The sequence below is a fragment of the Monodelphis domestica genome, chromosome 3 (assembly GCF_027887165.1).
Source record: "Monodelphis domestica isolate mMonDom1 chromosome 3, mMonDom1.pri, whole genome shotgun sequence".
NCBI lineage: Eukaryota > Metazoa > Chordata > Mammalia > Didelphimorphia > Didelphidae > Monodelphis > Monodelphis domestica.
In genome coordinates, this window is record NC_077229.1 from 5,592,086 (window position 1) to 5,610,917 (window position 18,832).

Genomic DNA, 18,832 nt, shown 5'->3' on the forward strand with positions numbered 1-18,832 from the left:
AGTTTTTAAGAATCATCTGTATGCATTATGCCATTATTTCTAAGATCATAAGAATACTGGGTAAACGCTGTGACTGCGAAAATATGGTTTCAAGACGGAATTGTCAAAAACTGTAAAGATAATTTTTAGTGTCTTGATTTTATATCAAAAATAAGTGGTTGCCATGGGAAAATGAGATTTTAATTAATACAAATGAAGGAAATTAAAGAAAGGGAGAGAGAGAGGAAGAGGAAATAGTAGGAAAAGACTAGACCTAGGCCTTTGTCTTTAAGAGAGAAACTAAGTCAGTCTTTAAATCACTCACCCCAAGATTTTGTCCCAAGCAAAACTTCAACTAAGTTCAGAGGCCCAGTTACTCCAACTAGTCCGAGATCCAACTCCTTCAGAGAGCCTCCTCTGACTCCTGACCTCCAATTCAGCTTCTAAAGCGGAATTCACACAGAGGCTTCAAGCTCCTTCCTTTTAAAGAAAAGTTTCTCTTGTGTCACCTCCCCTAAATTTTCACGTCTACCAATCACAGTAGACACTTTTCCTAGGACTGCCCATTCTTAGTTTTTACCACTCTTTAGTTCTCACCTTCTCTGGGTAGATTATATCTTCTGAGTACTTCATACCTCTTTGCTAAGCTTGCCCTTTGTAAGTTGCTTGACCTTTTAGTGATTAATTTGACCTTCATAGGTACTTAGCACCCTTTTGTATTAGATCTAAAAATAGACCTAGCTTAAGGGCTTTTGCCTCACTATAAGTATGAGTTGAGGACTTTTTCTCATCATTCCATCAGGAGTTTACAATTTTATCTAACCCTGAAGTATGCCTAAATATGGGTGGAGTAATGTTAGAGTTCCCAATACATTCCTGACCAAGTACCTTCATTGTTTAAAATGGGGAATAACCTTAACCAAATGTTCCAAGGTAGTGTCTGAGAAATTTTAAGATTCACAAACCCCCCTGATGATCATTGGGAGACTAGTCTCCCCATTGATAATTTAACATAATCATCTTGTAGTCCTAAACGCACTTCTAACTACAGATGTATATAATATTCAATTTTCTTAAGAGGAAATTACAGTAGTTAGGAAGGAATAGAAAAGAAAGAAAGCAAAACCAATGTTTTGATAGGTGCATTGACAGAAAGCCAAATTAGGGGCAGTCCCTTTGGCATAAAAGTGTACATTTACAATAAATGTTCAATCAAACTTCAGTTCAATCAACCATATCCAAAGTTCATTCTTGATCTTCTTGATGTAGTGTAGGTTTTTCTGGCATCTTTCTACAACAGTTCATTCTCTGGATTTAGGAGTTAACGAGCTTCTACCTTGAAGTTCTTTCCTTGAACAAAATCAAAATCTTGGATTTTTATAAAAATACAATCTCAAACAAAAAATCAAAATTCTTGGATTTTAAATTAAAATACAATCCCCCCTGAAGTAGGTGTTAAAAAACATCCAGTTCAGCTCAGGATGCAATGTTGAGTTATGGGGGTATGAGTCAATTATCAAAAGAAGAGAAAAATAACCAAAAACATAAGGAAAAAAATTCAAAATAGGCCCTTGTATAGGTCAAATTTAAAGTAATTTCTATCCCATAAGTCTGTAGGACAAAATGCAGTAATATTTCACTTACCCATTTGCAGCCAAGACTACAGGAAGTTACCATAATATATGAAGAAAAGGAACTAGAATTCTATTTTGGTAGCGAAGTATCATTCCCTCATCTGATGTTTGACATTCTCAGAGATACTGGGAGCCAGTATGATAGTCAAACTTTGGTTCTTGTATGAGTACTTCACAAAGAGTGTGGATACAAGGAAGTCCTACGACTTAACATATGTCAAGTGTCACAAACTCAAGTCCACATTAGCATTTCCTGTGTGCTCTTTTTGGCACTATTCAGGTTAAGTCTGTGCTCCTTGTTTTTATCCCATTTCCTGGAATCAGATACAAACATTAATCACAGTCCCATAATATTTTATCAATAAATGGCAGGTTCCCACAGTTTAAAGCTTTTGGGTATGCATTGATATTTTAGCAAATATATATAACATATTACTGTAGAAAAATAATATTAATTGTATGTACCTTTAGTACAAGAAATGAGGAAAAAGGAAAAAAATCAAATATTCTAATAAAAAAAAGAAAAGCAATAATAAAAATAAGGAAAAATCAGGAATTCAATGTGTTTTCGAAAAACAGCATCCATTTTTTAATGGATTATTATCTCCAGTGCATATGATAGAGTACAGTCAATCAGTCTCAACAAAGATGTTTTTTTCACATGTGAGCAATGAATCCAAGAGTCCTTTTCTCCAACCTTTATAGATGTTGGAGTAGTTAACAATATTTGAAATGGTCCTTCCCAGGAAGGCTGAGTTGACCCAGTATGCTTGAAATTCTTAATATATACTTTTTCTCCTGGGTTCAGGTCATGAAGTGAAAAGTCTAGTGGTCCGGCTTGTACTGCAGCTCCAGATTCATGAAGTTCACGCAGTTTGTGCTGTAATTCCTGTATATAGGAAGCAATAATAGTATCTCCCCCTAACAGTGATGTATATACAGGGGGAAAAGGCTTAGCCTGTATAGGCAGATGTCCAAAAAGCATCTCAAATGGTGAGATGTGTAGGTCTCCTCTAGGCCTGCTTCTAAGATAAAATAGGGCCAGAGGGAGAATTTCAGGCTATTTTAAATGGGTCTCAGTGCATAATTTGACAATCATACTTTTAAGTTCTTTGTCCATCCTCTCAACTTGGCCTGAGCTCTGGGGATGATATGGAACATGGAATTTGGGAGTTATGCCCAAGCAAGAATATATCTGGTTTAGGACAGAATCAGTAAAATGACTTCCTCTACCTGAATCAATACGTGCTGGTAGGCCAAAACAAGGAATAATTTCTTTTAAAAGTACCTTAGCAACAAAAGTCGCTGTGGCTCGGGTCACAGGAAATGCTTCCGGCCATCTGGTTAGTCGATCTACTATGACTAGACAAAATTTATAACGTCCAGCCTTTGGCATTCTTATGAAATCAATCTGTAGATGCTCAAAAGGTGTGTAAGCCAGAGGACGCCAACCAAAGGCTTTGCCACGAAATGCATGTTAGTTATATGCCTTGCAGGTAGAGCAGGCTGAACATACTTTAGAGGCTATAGTAGTTATACCAGGGGCTATCCATACTCTCTTAAAAGAGTCCACAATGCCCTGGGTACCAAAGTGACCATTTTTATGAATAGATTGGCAAATTTGGTGATAGAAACTTCTAGGGAGCAGGGGTTTTACTTTGGATGACACCCATACTCCATTGATTTGTTTTGCTTTGAATTTTTGCTTCCATTTTTTCACTTCCTTTTCATTATATGAAAGTGATAAATTTAAGTCATCAGTGGTTGCTAGTGTTAAAATTAATCAGGTCCTTCTATGGCTGCTAGCTTTGCAGTGGCATCTGCTCAATCATTTCCTCTAAAGACAGGGTCAGTGCCACCTGTATGAGCAGAGCAATGAATTACAGCTAGGGCTTCAGGCAGCTGAAGAGCAGAAAGGACTTCATTAATAATTTCTGCATTAGCTATAGATTTTTCTGGCTGAGGTTAAAACTCCTCTCTGGAGCCATAGTGTTTCAGCTGAGTGACAAATGCCAAAAGCATATCTAGAATCTGCATAAATTGTTGCCTTTTTATCCTTGGCAATTATACAGGCATGTTTCAGAGCTATGAGTTCTGCTCCTTGAGCGCTAATGTTAGAGGGGAGTGAAGCTGACCACTTAGTGACAAATTCTGAGACTACAGCAGCTCCAGTGTAGCATATGCCATCCCTCATAAAAGAGGAACCATCGGTAAATAAGATCAGATCTGGATTGTCTAAGGGAGTGTCCAAGAGATTATCTTAAGGCTTTTCTGCCATGGACACTAATGTTTCACAATTGTGTAATGGTTCTCCTGAAGTTGGTAAATCTGGAGGCAAGGTGGCAGGGTTAAGAGTAGTACAATGTTTCAAGGTAATGTTTTCGCTATTTAACAAGGTTATTTCATACCTTGTAATTCTCTGATCCGAGAATGCCTGTGTTCTATGCTTTAGCAACAATGCTTCCACCTCATGTAGGCACATAATTGTTAATGGGCATCCCAATACTAGATCAACATTTTTGTCAGTAGTAAAGCTGTAGCAGCTACTCCTCTAAGACATGGTGGTGCTCCTGATGCTACTGGGTCCAGTTGGGCAGAATAATAAGCAATTGGGTGCTGAGAAGGTCCCAAAGTCTGAGTTAAAATACCTGAAGCTACTCCTCTTCACTCATGCACATAACAAAGTAAATGGCTTGTTGTAATCTAGGATGCCTAGAGCAGGGGCAGACATGATAGCCTTTTTTAGATCTGATAGAGCTGACAAGTATTCAGGCTCTAATTTGAGGGGTTCAGGAACCGAATCTTTTGTTAGTGCTACAAGGGGTTTAGTAATTTCCCCACAGCAAGGAATCCATTGTCTGCAAAACCCTGTTGTTCCTAAAATTGCTCTCAACTGTTTCTTAGTAGTAGGAGCACTTAAATTTTGAATATTCTCAATTCGTTTTGGAGAAATATAGTGAGCACCAGCAGTCAGGATGAACCCCTGCAGATCTGCATGTATCATCATATGGAATGCTTTTTGGACATGCTCCACTAAAAGCAAAAACTTATAAGATAGTCTATACATCACTCTTAGGAGACTATCAACTTCCTTCATACTTAGGTACTTTACAACAACGACTCAAAGAATTACATGATATGGGAGTATTAACTCAATCTGGTCCATTGGATTATTCTCTCCATGATTTCAAACCAGGAGATATGGTATATTAAAAACTTTGTTAAAACATAAGCAACACAAGAGTGTTGGGTAGGTCCTTACACCACCGTGTTAATTTCTCCATCTTCAGTAAAAATTTTGGGTAGACATTCATGGTATCATTGTTCACATATAAAATTAGCACATGGTATAAATAATGAGAATGCACAAATCATTGAAGAAATTGTAGAAAGTTAGAATCATCAGGCAAATTGAGCCTGCAGTCAAAAAGATCAGTAAGGAGAGGACCATTCCAGTGGAAGAGGATAGAAGAGGACAATACAAATCAAGAGAAAATTCTAGAAATTAATGGACATTGTTAAAAGACTGTAACATAAATTTAAAGACTTTGAGAAATTTGCAATGAAGAGGATCACAGAACTAATGGACTAATGAAGGACTAATGAATTAAAATTGTGGGTATTATAACACAAAACAACAAAACATAAATACACAAAAACATATACATGGTAAGGTTACATTGAATCACTATTTGAATGAGTGAAACAATGTATAGTTAGGATACTAATACTGTTATAATTAGCTGTAGAGTAGTTAGTTACTAACAAAACTTAGCTAGCTACTTAGATACTTAGTTTTAGTATAGAAATTTAGGTACACAGAAGAATTATGAAGATAGAGATTTAGTTAGGTAGGATTAAGTAGGTAAGATTAGATACTGACTTGCATAAAATACATTACATAATACAAGTAACATAACTTCACATATCACACAAAACTGTAAATACATATCTAAATATATGTAAATAGTGTGTATAATAGGATTGTAAATTAATTGTACTGCAGTGTAAGTATATATGTAAGATGGGTATCATGTGTAAATATGAAGTATATATAAGTGTATATGTATAGCACACCTATATATTTGTATGTGTGTACTATGGGTTCGACAGGCCAGCTAAACCTTGTGAGGGAAGCCATCGGGTCGTCGACCCCTGGTGTACCAGGGCTTTGCTCACCCAGCATGTGAAGCCTGTTTTGGTGGAAGAGGTGGAAGAAACCAACAAGAAGGTTCCACGGCTGAGATGGCGACGCAGCAAGGCACTGTGGAGTGCTCAGGGCGTGTTGGAGCACAAAGGACAACACGGCCATCCAATGCAGCTGAGGAAGTCTCCAGGTGTAACGACTTTTCATGCCACTGGACCCAGGCTTCCAACGCCGAGAGAGTGGGACTGTCTCTGTGCATCAACTTTTCCACTTAAATCTTCATGCACAGGTGTCTTTGTGCACAAAAACGCACAAAGACAATCGTCATCCTCAGTTACCGAGAGACTACTACATACATACTATATGTATATATGTATATGTATGTGTATAAATTATGTCCATAGCTTGCTTATATTTATTATTACACAGAGTTTGCATAAGAGAGTTTAATGTTTTGGTTTAATTTCTTTGTAAAAACTTATGCAATGTTGTGCTTATTATAATGTTCAAAATTTTTCTCTAAGTTTGATGTTAATATATTATAATAGTATTAGAATGTTCTGTATTAGTTGAGAAGAGTAGTATTTATGCATTTAATGTTTGCATGGTAGTTGTGTTCATTTTTTGCTTTTGATGTTATTTGCTTGTGGTTTGCTTATGTTTGAAATTTTACTTGTTCATTATTTAATTCTTTTTTCCCTTTCCTTGTTAAAACCGCTAGAATAGGTTAGTATTATTTAGATTAAGATAGTTGAGGGTAAGTTGCTTGTTATTTTGGGTAGATAATTTAGTTTAGGTAATTTCTAAGTACTTTAGATTGTGCACAAATACCAAGGCTTTGTGCCAAGGGGGGACTGTATCAAGGAAAGGTAGCAATTGCAAATGATTGACAGGACTTCGAATCTCATGAGCCTATTGGGTGAAAGTTCCAAACAGTTGAGGAGGGTTTTTTCCCAACTACTGCCATTCTCTCTCTGGAGGAGTAGGGGGAAAAAGGGAATAAGGTGTTAGTCTGAAGAGATCCTGATCATCCATCAACAACTGGCCTTTGAGGATTTCAGCTGGGGTGAGAGAGTATAATTGGTAAGACTGCTGGAAAGCCTGTCGGGAGAAAGACTTCTACCCTGCTGGGAGCATCTGTGAACATCTATTGAGACTTCTGGTTCATCAAGGACTCTTGTGTGTGTGAGAGACTCTGTTACTCTGTTAGACTAATTTTAGGGATCTCATTTAGATTTAGGATAGTTATTAGAGGGTTTGATATCTGGGATAAGTGTTAGCAGTTACCCATTTCCTTCCTTCTATTCCCAAACCCTTCATCCCTTTTCCTGATAATAAAATCAATAATTTGTATGTTTCCCTCAGTATTACTATCCTTCCCCTCACCTAATTACGTACTGTAACTATTAAAACATTATCAAACAATTATCTTATGAAAATGCAAAAGGAGATTTGTAAATGAGCCCTGGCCCCCACAAAGACCTCAGGCACCATATCAGAACATATCTGAGCATGCCAAGATGTGAGCACCATAACTCATTTTCAAAGCACACACCCCACCTTGTGACAGCAGCCTCTACTGCTTGGGATCTGTTCTTGCTGCTAAAAGGGTAGGCATTGGGCTAACCAGTGTTTTTCTAAATTAAAAATTAATGGGGCCCTGATTAACACACAACAGCATTGGGGACACTTGAATTAGGGCTTGTCTCAAACCCATTAAATATACAAGACCACAATGCCCTATCTGCCAGGGATAATAACATCGACAGGATTCCTGACCTGCTACAGGCTAGTCGAATGGGTACAGGGATCAAATCACCCTCAAACACTACTCTTTTGTATCATTTGGTATAGCTATAGGGGATGGAATTCCTGATTACAAGGTACCCATGGCTGCCATTTGTTCATTTACTTTTCTTAAATTGTGAACTAGCCTCCATTTTCCTGATTTCTCTGGAATAGTAAAAATTGGAGTGTTCCAAGGGCAAGTGGATTCCCTGATATGAACTAAGTCCCACTGTTCTTGGACCAATCTATTAATATGTTGAAGTTTCTCCCCTTTTGTAGGCTGATAGATCCAAACAGCCTTAGATGTTAGCCATATGGGTGGAGCAGCAAATTGAGGGGGAGAATTATTCAGGGGCCTCAAGTAAAAATCCTGTTGCACACTAGGACATATAGATAATGTTAATTTAATTTCAGATAAGATGTTCCTTCCCCATAGGGAATGTGGGATATCTAAAATCTGTAGTGTGCAAGTACCCTTGTGCCCCTCGTCATCTGACCAAGCCAGTTCCCTAGCTGCTTGCTTAATGTTTTCAGGTTTCCCAATACCTTCTAACTGATTAACTGGATCAGCCATTAACTGGTAGAGGACCACTAACTGAGTGAAATGGCAAAGACATCGGCTCCAATGTCTAATAAACCTCTAACGACTTTTCTGCCTATAAATATAGAGAATATAGGTTTGCCATGTGTAATTTGCTGTCACCAGTACAGTCCTGAAGTGTCTGGACTTAGATTCACTGTTTCACTGTCTCTCTCTTCTCTCGATTCTTTAATGGGTAACAAAAGTAGCTGGGCTATTTTCATACCTTTTTGTATTAAGAAATGCCTCTGGGTCCTGGCTAAAATTTCTCTCTCCTGAGAGAAGTATTACTACAAGTAATAATACTTGTGAATCTGAAGGATTGTTTTCCCCACATTCCTTTATTTCCTGATGATTGCCCTCGATTTGCATTCTCTGTTCCTTCTGTGAACTTTAAAGAACCTATGAGGTGTTCTGAATGAAAAGTTCTACCATAAGAAATGCAAAACTCTTAAACAGAATACTAGTAAAAAGACTCCAGCAAGTGATCATGAGGATTATTCATTATGATCAGGTGGGATTTATATCAGGAATGCAGATGGTTTAACATTAGGAAAACCATCCATATAACTGACCATATCAACCACCAAACCAACAGAAATCACATGATTATCTCAACACATTCAGAAAAAGCCTTTGACAAAATACAACACTCATTCCTACTGAAAATACTAGCAAGTATAGGAATAGATGAACCTTTCCTAAAAATAATAAACAGTATATATCTAAAACCATCAGCAAGCACCATCCGCAATGGGGATAAGTTAAAAGCCTTCCCAATAAAATCAGGAGTGAAGCAAGCATGCCCATTATCACTTCTATTATTTAACATTGTACTAGAAATATTAAGGCAGCAATTAGAGAAGAAAAAGAAATGCCATACCTATTAAATTATCAAGAAACTTTTTTTATTGAATCAGAAAAAATAACAAAGTTCATTTGGAAGAACAAAAGATCAAAAATATCAAGGGAACTAATAAAAAAATGTAAAGGAATGTGGCCTAGCAGTATCAGATCTTAAACTGTACTATAAAGCAGTGGTCATGAAAACAATATGGTACTGGCTAAGAGACAGAAGGATCAATGGCATAGACTTGGGATAAATATCCTCGGCAAGATAGTATACAATAAACTCAAAGATACCAGCTTTTAGGACAAGAACACACTGTATGACAAAAACTGCTAGGGAAATTGGAAAAAAGTATGGGACAGAATAGGTTTGGATCAACATCTCACATCCCATATCAAGATAAATTTCAAATGGGTAAATGCCTTAAATTTAAAGAATGAAACTATAAGTAAATTAGGTGAACATAGAATAGTATATCTATCATATATATGGGAAAAGAAAGAATTTAAGACAAAGCAAGAGAAAGAAAATATTGCAAAATGTAAAATGAATAATTTTGATTATATTAAATTAAAAAGGTTTTGTACAAACAAAACCAATACAACCAAAATTAGAAGGGAAGCAACAAATTGGGGAAAAAAATCTTTATAAGGAGCTAAATCAATTGTACAAAAAAAAAAATCAAGCCATTCCCCAGTTTAGAAATGGGTAAGGGACATGAATAGGCAATTGTCAGATAAAGAAATCAAAACTATCAATAAGCACATGAAAAAGTGTTCTAAATCTCTCATAATCAGAAATGGAAATCAAAACAACTAAGGTACAACCTCACACCTAGCAGATTGGCTAATATGACAGTACAAGAAAGTGATAAATGTTGGAGGAAATGTGGCAAAATTGGGACACTAATACATTGCTGGTGGAGTTGGGAATAGATCCAATCATTCTTGAATGCAATTTGAAACTGTGAATCTTAAAATTTACTCAGACTGTACCTTAGAAGATTTGGTTAAGCTATTCCCCTATTGTAACAATGGAGATACTTGTTCTAACAAGAATTAAGAATGTATTGGGAACTTTTAAAATTACTTCACCCTACTCATACAGTGCCTTAGGGGAAGATAAAGTTGTAAACTCCTGATTGAACAATGAAAGTCCCCAACTCATACCTTATAGTAAAGCTAGAACCTTAAGCTAGGTCTATTTTTAGATCTAATACAAAAAGTTGTTAAGTACCTGTAAAGGTTAAATTAGTACCTAAAAAGGTCAAGTAACTTACAAAAGGCAAGCTTAACAAAGAGGTGTGAAGTACTCAGAGGATTTCATCTAACCAGAGAAGGTGAAAACCAAAGAAGGTGAAAATTAAGAATGGATAGTCCTGGGAAAAGGCGTCTACTGTGATTGGTAGACGTGAAAATTTAGGGGAGGTGAAATAAGAGAAAAATCTCTTTAAAAGGAGGCAAAGGAACAGTTAAGGGACAATTGAATTCAGTTTGGAGAGTAATTTCAGTTTGGAGTGGAAGAACCCAGCTTGGAGACGATCTTGTGGTGAGTGATGAAGACTGACTCGCTCTCCCTTAGGCTCAGGGCTAGGCCATTTTGGCCTAGGCCCTTTTACTACTGCTTGGCTCAGCCTGAGCAAGAGCAGTTTAAATTAATTCTCTCTCTCTCTCTCTCTCTCTCTCTCTCTCTCTCTCTCTCTCTCTCTCTCTCTCTCTCTACCTATCTCTCCCTTTATCCTTCCCTTAATCCTACTTTCTTTATTAATTAAAATCTCTATAAATCCCAGCTGACTTGGGTATTTTTCATATTTGGGAATTTCCCATGGCAACTGCTTATTTTAAATTTTGAGTCAAAACACTAAAATTATCCTTACAGTTTTTTAACATTTACAGAACTATGCCCAAAAGGCTTTAAATGACTGATTGCCCTTTGATCCAGCCATACCACTGCTGGGTTTGTATACCAAAGAGATAATTTAAAAAGGTTGTATAAAAATATTCATAGCCATCCTCTTTGTGGTGATAAAAAACTGCAAAATGAGGGGGCGTCCTTCAACTGGGGAATAGCTGAACAAATTGTGGTATCTGATGGAGATGGAGTACTATTGTGTTAACAGGAATAACGAACTGGAAGAATTCCATATGAACTGGAACGACCTCCAGGAACTGGTGTCGAGCAAAAGGAGCAGAATCAGGAGAACACTGTACAGAGAATGACACAGTATAGCACAATCGAATGTAACTGACTTCTCTAATAGCAGCAATGCAATGATCCCAGACAATTCTGAGGGACTTATGAGAAAGAATGCTATCCACATCCAGAAAAATAACTGTAGGAGTAGAAAAACATTTGCTTGATCACATGGTTTGATGGGGATATGATTGGGGATTTAGACACTAAAATAATCACCCAAATTCAAATATTAATAAAACCCAGTGTAATTGCTCATTGGCTATGGGAGTAGAGAGGGAAAGAACATAAATGAAATCCAGATTCTATATTTAGAAAACTATCCATCAGATTTAATTGGAATATACATGCTGTGTATTGCTATTATTATACAAGTTTCAATAAATGTCATGTTTTGTAATGATCATAGATTTGGTAAATTTAAAGTATATAATCATATTTGTCAAATGATTCTTCTTTTTTATTTTTTTAACCATTACCTTCTGTCTTGGAATTAATACTGTATATTGGTTCGAAGGCAGAAGAGTGGTAAGGGCTAGGCAATGGGGGTTAAGTGACTTGCCCAGGGTCACACAGCTGGGAAGTGTCTGATTTGAAGAGGCCAGTTTTGAACCTAGGATCTCCCATCTCTAGGCCTGGCTCTCAAATCTACTGAGCTACCAAGCTGCCCCCTCAAATGGTTCTTTTAAAGGGTTTTGCTTCTAAAATTTTTGGAAAAAATACTTTAACTTATAGATTAATTGGATATAATTTGAACTACCTAATTGACCTATTGACCTCAAAGATAAAAGATTGATGCTCTTTATTGTTTCAAAACACAAGAACACAAGAACAATTGTTTGATCTTATCAGCAGTAAAACATACCTACCTTTTACATTCAACTTCTCCGTTTACTCAATTAATGGAAATAGACTTTTTCAAAACGTTCTTCACTCCTCTCATTTCTATATAATTAAAATTATTCTCTAGACAGTTTAGTCCCTCCTTGGATCTTTGATTAAAATCCCTTACTAAACTGCACCTGTCTTAATTCTTTCCTATTCAGATCCAACATTCCTTGTACCCCTCCCCCATCATTACCAATAGGCTGTGTGCCACACAAAGTATCATTTTAATTTCTAATCAATAATTCAAAAGATTCTAGGTTTTAAAAAAGACTTTACCATTTAAACACTGCTGGAGGCTGTCAAGCCACAATGTCTTGACACAGTCACACGTGGAGGCCAGGAGGTCACAAAGTGGCTCCTTGGCAGGATGGAGACATCGACTCAGCCCACCTCTGTGTGACTTCTCTCACTAACATCCCTTATTATTAAAATTGCTACAATTATTGTTCTCTCCCCACCTTCAGGAAAAATAATATAAGAGCAAATACTTGTACATTATGCCCCCAGAATACCACCAAAAGACCATATTCACATAACCAAATCCAAAAGACTCTCATGGGTTAACTTCTGCTTATGTTTATAACTCTTAATAAATCTGTGCTCAGAAATCCCCTATTCCCATGCACAGAAACAAATTCTCCTAAGCCAGTACATAAATCATCATAGGGAGAGGCTTGTATACCATGCCTTAGTACATCATGCCTCAGTGCCTTGGTTTACCAACCAAAACCTATCTTGGAAACTCCCCAATGAAACTGAAAAATGATTAGTTTAATATTAAAACTACTTGTGCTTCTATTACCCCTTTGATCCTTCAACTTGGCTGTACTGTTTGCTGATTGTCTCTATAACTCGATTATCTATTTTTAAAAGTAACAAATGACTACACCAAGATGAACTCAGAATGGGTGAATGACCTAAATATAAAGAAAGAAACTATAAGCAAATTAGGTGAACACAGAATAGTATACTTGTCAGATCTTTGGGAAAAGGAAGACGTTAAAATCAAGCAAGAGCTAGAAAAAAAATCACAAAATGTAAAATCAATAATTTTGATTACATCAAATTAAAAAGTTTTTGTACAAACAAAACTAATACATCCAAAATTAGAAGGGAAGCAACAAATTGGGAAACAATCTTCATTACAAAAACCTCTGAAAAAGGTCTAATTACTCAAATTTATAAAGAGCTAAACCAGTTGTACAAAAAAATCAAACCATTCTCCAATTGAAAAATGGGCAAGGGACATGAATAGGCAATTTTCAGTTAAAGAAATGAAAACTATTACTAAGCACATGAAAAAGTGTTCTAAATCTCTTTTAATCAGAGAAATGCAAATCAAAACAACTCCAAGGTATCACCTCACACCTAGTAGATTGGCTAACATGACAGCAAAGGAAAGTAATGAATGTTAGAGGGGATGTGGCAAAGTTGGGACATTAATTCATTGCTGGTGGAGGTGTGAACTGATCCAACCATTCTGGAGGGCAATTTGGAACTATGCCCAAAGGGCATAAAAGACTGATCCAGCCATAGCACTGCTGGGTTTGTACCCCAGAGATAATAAGGAAAAAAGACATATGCAAAAATATTCATAGCTGCGCTCTTTGTGGTGGCCAAAAATTGGAAAATGAAGGAATGCCCTCCAATTGGGGAATGGCTGAACAAATTGTGGTATATGTTGGTGATGGAATACTATTGTGCTAAAAGGAATAATAAAGTGGAGGAATTCCATGGACACTGGAACAGCCTCCAGAACAAGGAGAACATTGTACACAGAGACTGATACACTGTGGTACAATCGAACGTAATGGACTTCTCCATTAGTGGCAATGCAGTGATCCTGAACAACTTGGAGGAATCTGTGAGAAAAACCACTCTCCACATCCAGAGGAAACACCGTGGGAGTAAAAACACCAAAGAAAAACAACTGCATGACTGCAGGGGTCGAGGGGATATGGTTGGGGATGTAGACTCTAAATGGACATCCTAGTGTAAACAACAACATGGAAATAGGTTCTAATCAAGGACATAAGTAATACCCAATGAAATTGTGCATTGGCTGCTGGAAGGGGGTGGAGGGGAGGGAGGGAGGGAGGGAAATAATGTGATTATTGTAACCAAGGAACAATGTTCTAAATTGACTAAATACGCTTATTCAAATGGGAAAAAAAAGTAACAAATGATTTTCTCTGATTGCCCATAAGCCCAAGCACCTCACAGGTTAATGAAAAAACTGACCTCTAGTTATGCCACCTGTGATGAAACCATTTATCCTTTGCAAAACCTTTGTGCTCCTTGTCAGAATCAATAGTAACAATATAAGTGTATAGAATGATCACAGAATGTTAATCAAATGATGTCAAAAGTTAATGTGTCACTCAATTATCTGCATTTGAACATGTATGTTGAATATGTATTCACTGGGGTATAAAAATCAACCAAACCTGGGTCTAGTGGAAGCAGTTCCATGCAAAGCTTGGCCCTAGGCTAACACACATAAGCTGTCTTCCATCACTCACTTCCATCGTCACCGCCCCAACTGGCTGGTGACCCTTGAAACCGTGAGCAAGGCAGGCTCTAAGCTCGCAGCAAAACACAATATCTTAGCATGTTGCTTCATTCAATGTATGTCAGACATTACTTAGCCCATAGTAAAAACTGGTAAATTGAGATTAGTTCTTATAAAGTCCCTGATACATGCAGATTGTATCAGTTACACTGATTTTTACATTAAACCAATGAAACTATTCTTATTCTAAAAGTATATATTTTCATAGTATTTCAAACTAATTCACTGATGTTACATCTTACATTTACAGATGTAAACTTTCTCCTTTTTTGTCAGTATTCTAAATAAATTAACTTGTAAACGTTTTCTTGACTGTGAAAAATCTTAGTGCTTCATCGCCTTTTCCTTCTATAAAGATGGTAATAAATTTCTAAGACTACAGTGTTGAATTAATGCATTTAATTCAGCAGTTAGTAACTCAAGATTGTCTCTTCTCTGATTTACTAGCTAAAGTTAATTGCTTGTTGATCTCAAAACAACTTTCCCTTCCCTGTGTTGATAACAGGGCTGGATTGTTATCTACATCGAGTACCCTAACACATCTCTTATCAGCAAACTTGGTATTTTACTGACGGATGATTCAATTGAGAAAATTATTTTCAAAGGCAAAAAACAGGTCAAGTCTTATTTTAGTTTACCAGGATGGAGACCAATCATGACATGTTTAACAATTTAAACCCTTTTAAAGGCTGGGGTTAACACTATGATTCCTTGAAGATTAAGCCCAAGGATTTCTGTCTTTTAATTCATACAACCATTTTATTCAATTAAATGTCAACGATAAAAGCATCCCTCACAATACTAAACAAGAGACTCCACTGGATAGGTATAACACACTATGTCGACAAGTTAAAAAAGTTAACAAAAAAAGGAAGTAGCTTCAAAGACTTTTCTTTCATCTACCTTTTGGTTCAATCTTCAAAGATATAGGTTTAATCACTTCTCTAACAGGTGTCTCATTAATGGTACAAATTCTATCATATAAAGAAACTATCCTTTCGATCTAGTTTTTTTTAGATCACTCACATATTTTTCTCTACTGTTGCCATTATCAGATTTGTATTTCAAACAAGAATAAATAGGAGCATGATATAACTATGGTCAAGCATATCAAAAATGTTTAATAGTTAATGTAATTTTATACCACATCCAAAGATAATTAACAGAAAAATCTGTTCCTAAATTACATCAAAATGGAAATTCGAACACAGTAAGGACCCAAGAAAGATCAGAAGCCTAAAATTTAAGCACATAATCATCATACTTAGGGATAGTTATTGATAAAGTAATTATTAGTGAACTTATTAAAAATATGATCTTAAGAAATCCTTGAGGATGCAAAATCAAAATTCTACAGATGAAAATTCAATCTTGAATCAAAAAACCTTGTCCTCCTCAAGGAAGCGAAATGAAAAATATGAGAAAGCAACAGGTTAGATGATCCTGTTATGTTCAATGGAATTGATTCTCATGGGACATGGAAAGATCTAAAGTATGGTTTTTGAACCTCAAACAACTACCTGAGACAGCTGAGATCTGAGATGGAGTTTCTTGCCATTGAGGATGGACAACGAACGACATTGCAAAGAAGCCTGATGTTAGTTAATGTTGTCAATTGCTCATGTATGACCTTTGCTATTTGAATTACTCTCTTGGTACACTCATTTCCTTTGTTTATAAGCTGAGAGGAGAAACAGAACATTTAAGATCATCATAATAAGACCTTAGGCCAAACCCACCTCAAATGGCCAGCTATTTTGTCTTAATTTCTCTAAGAAAAGGAATTTGGGTGATGAAACTTTCTGGTTTTCTTTTTCTGATGATTTTTAAAAAAACATTTTCCACTCTTTCAGTTGGTACTTTTGGAATTCTCTCCTCCTTTTACCTTGCTGACAACTCTCACTGGAATGACCTGTATCATCTGAACCTTCTGAAACTCCTTCATCGAGAACGGAGATTTTGGCCGAGCCTATTGTATTAAGGAGAAAATCTTGAACCCCAGGACTCCGTTCTCCCAAATTCCTTTAGTATCTCCCAGCATCCTTTCCCCGGCATCCTCACATTTGTGTTGTGTTATTGTTTATAAGTTTCTGTGACTTTTCCTTCTAAGGCTCTTCTCTTGTGACTCTAGTTTGTTTGTTTTTTTAGCTATTATTAATAAATCTTAAAAATATAATTTGAGTTATTGTATATTAATTTTAATTCTCATACCATACAAAGTGATATTCTTCTTTCTCCTTGTTGGCGCTTGAGGACACAGTTAAAGAAACCTCAGGGGGCAGCTAGGTGGCTCAGTGGAGAGCCAGGCCTAGAGAGGGGAGCTCCTGGTTCAAATCTGTAGTCTCAGACACTTCCTAGCTGTGTGACCCTGAGCAAGTCACTTCACCCCCAATGCCTACTTACAAGGCTAAGAGCCCTTAGTGCTCTTCTGCCTTGGAAACAACACACAGCATTGATTCTAAGACAGAAGGTAAGGGTTTAAAAACAAAAAAAAGAAATCCCAACCTGTCATCCCCGAGGGAGTAAGTTCTTCACTGGTGAAAGGATTTAACTCATGCTCTCTCTTTCGTTATCCTGCCCACAGTAAAGGAACTGCTCTGATACTATGCTGGACATTTTAGGAGAGATCTTTGCCCTCCACACCTGCCCTCCCAGACAGATGCGTCACTCCAGCAAAGGTCATGAGCAGGAGGGTGCTGAGCCAGAACCTCTGCAGGGTACTCCCAGCCACCAACAGCCACAGCAGCCCTGCTCAGCCCAGCCTGAGTGGCTGCTGCTGTCATTGACGGGAGCCCAACATCCTCCACACTGTCTGTGCCCTGGAAGAGGGCTGGCCAGGGTTCAATTCGTTCCAGTAAGGCTGATCCTCGGCTAATACCGCCAATAACAGGAAATGGACAGCTCAGTTGTCTTAAGAAACGTGTTCACATTTGGCCATGGATTTCTCTGTGTCCTCCCCAAGGAAGGATTGTGTGTGAGGGGGAACTTTCTGGATCAACTGAACCTCGGTCCTTTTTACATTAGACTTGTTACATGGGGGAGAGGTTTGATTTTTTCCCTTTTCAGTTTTCAATAAACGAATTAAAAAAAAACAAACAAAAAAGAAATGTATTAAATTGTGAATGTTCTGGGTTGGAGAGCCTGAGAGACACATTAGTAATAAACAGGGCCCTGAAGCCACTTTCAAAACTTTAAAACGTTTCAAAAAAAGAAAAGGAAGCCTGAGCCCTCTCCCCTGGCGCCCCTCTGCCCATCCTGGTGCCAGCCCTGCCAGGCTCTTTCCTCCTGGGGAAGCCCAATGCTGTCTGTCACACACACCCCCCATTCCCCAGCTTCTCCCACTGAGGCCCTCCTGTGGCCAGGGGGGAAGGGCTGTCAGCAGGGCATGTGGGGGAGAAGCTCAGGGCCTGCTGCCTTTGCTGTGAGGACAGAACAAGGTGCTGGAAGTGCTCAGCAGCGCCCGCCCCCACCTCTTTGCCTGGCAGGGACCCAGCTCTGAGTTCTGCTGGATCCCAGCCTGGCCGGGGGAGGGGCTGCACTCACCTGGGAGGGGGGCCTCGGGGTCCCGGGGGCCATTCCTCTGGCTGCGGGCTCTCTGCGGGGCCACCCTGGGGTCCTTCAGGGGGTGGCAGCCCCGTGGGTGGGAGACTTCCTCTGTGTGTGCCTGGGGGAAGGAGAGAGGGGGAGGGTCAGAGGGGCTCCCAGGCCCTTCCCCGGCCTCAGGGGGGCACAGGGAGCCTCAGGCTGGGAGAGAGCCTCGGACTGGCCACGAAGAAGCCCCGCCCCGTCTGCCGCCTGGAGGAGAGCCCTGCCACAGGTGGGGATTGGGAAGAGCGAGCTGGCATTTCCTCAGTGCCTGCGATCCGCTCTCCTTTGTGGGCAGAGGGACACACACACACTCTCTCTCTCCGGGGAGGGACAAAGCCCCGCCATGGCTCCGACTCCAGACTTAGCCGCCCGGGCCTGAGTTGGGCACTTTTGCGTTTGTCCCCTTTCTGAGGTCCTTTAAAGTGAGGGACAGACACGGAGGCAGCCCCTCCCCCATCACAAGTATTTATGGGGGGGCGGGGGATTCCATCCTGCCTCTCGTAGCACATGCGCACAAGCTCAGAAATGAGGCCCGGGTCCACCCGGGTCCACCCGGGACTTTAGAAGCAGAACGTCTCAGCTACCACAGCAGGGAGCCCCCGCCCCGCCCCGC

General features: G+C 38.6%; 2 protein-coding genes across 5 annotated transcripts in view; one reads left to right on the plus strand and one right to left on the minus strand.

Annotated features, from left to right (window-relative positions):
- The window catches only part of LOC107652143 (zinc finger protein 260-like), an 88,634-nt gene that overhangs the window by 50,737 nt on the left and 19,065 nt on the right, over positions 1-18,832 (plus strand). The window lies entirely within an intron of this gene.
- LOC100619051 (zinc finger protein 420-like) overlaps positions 1-18,832 on the minus strand; it is a 30,041-nt gene that overhangs the window by 10,950 nt on the left and 259 nt on the right. For 2 of the 4 annotated variants that reach the window (XM_056820310.1, XM_056820309.1), the window contains exon 2: positions 18,175-18,295. In XM_056820310.1, coding sequence (XP_056676288.1) covers positions 18,175-18,207 — 33 coding nt within the window. In that variant the 5' untranslated portion in view covers positions 18,208-18,295. Of the gene's footprint in view, positions 1-304; positions 18,812-18,832 lie in introns of those variants that run through there. The other 2 variants (XM_056820312.1, XM_056820311.1) reach the window with 2 other exon arrangements.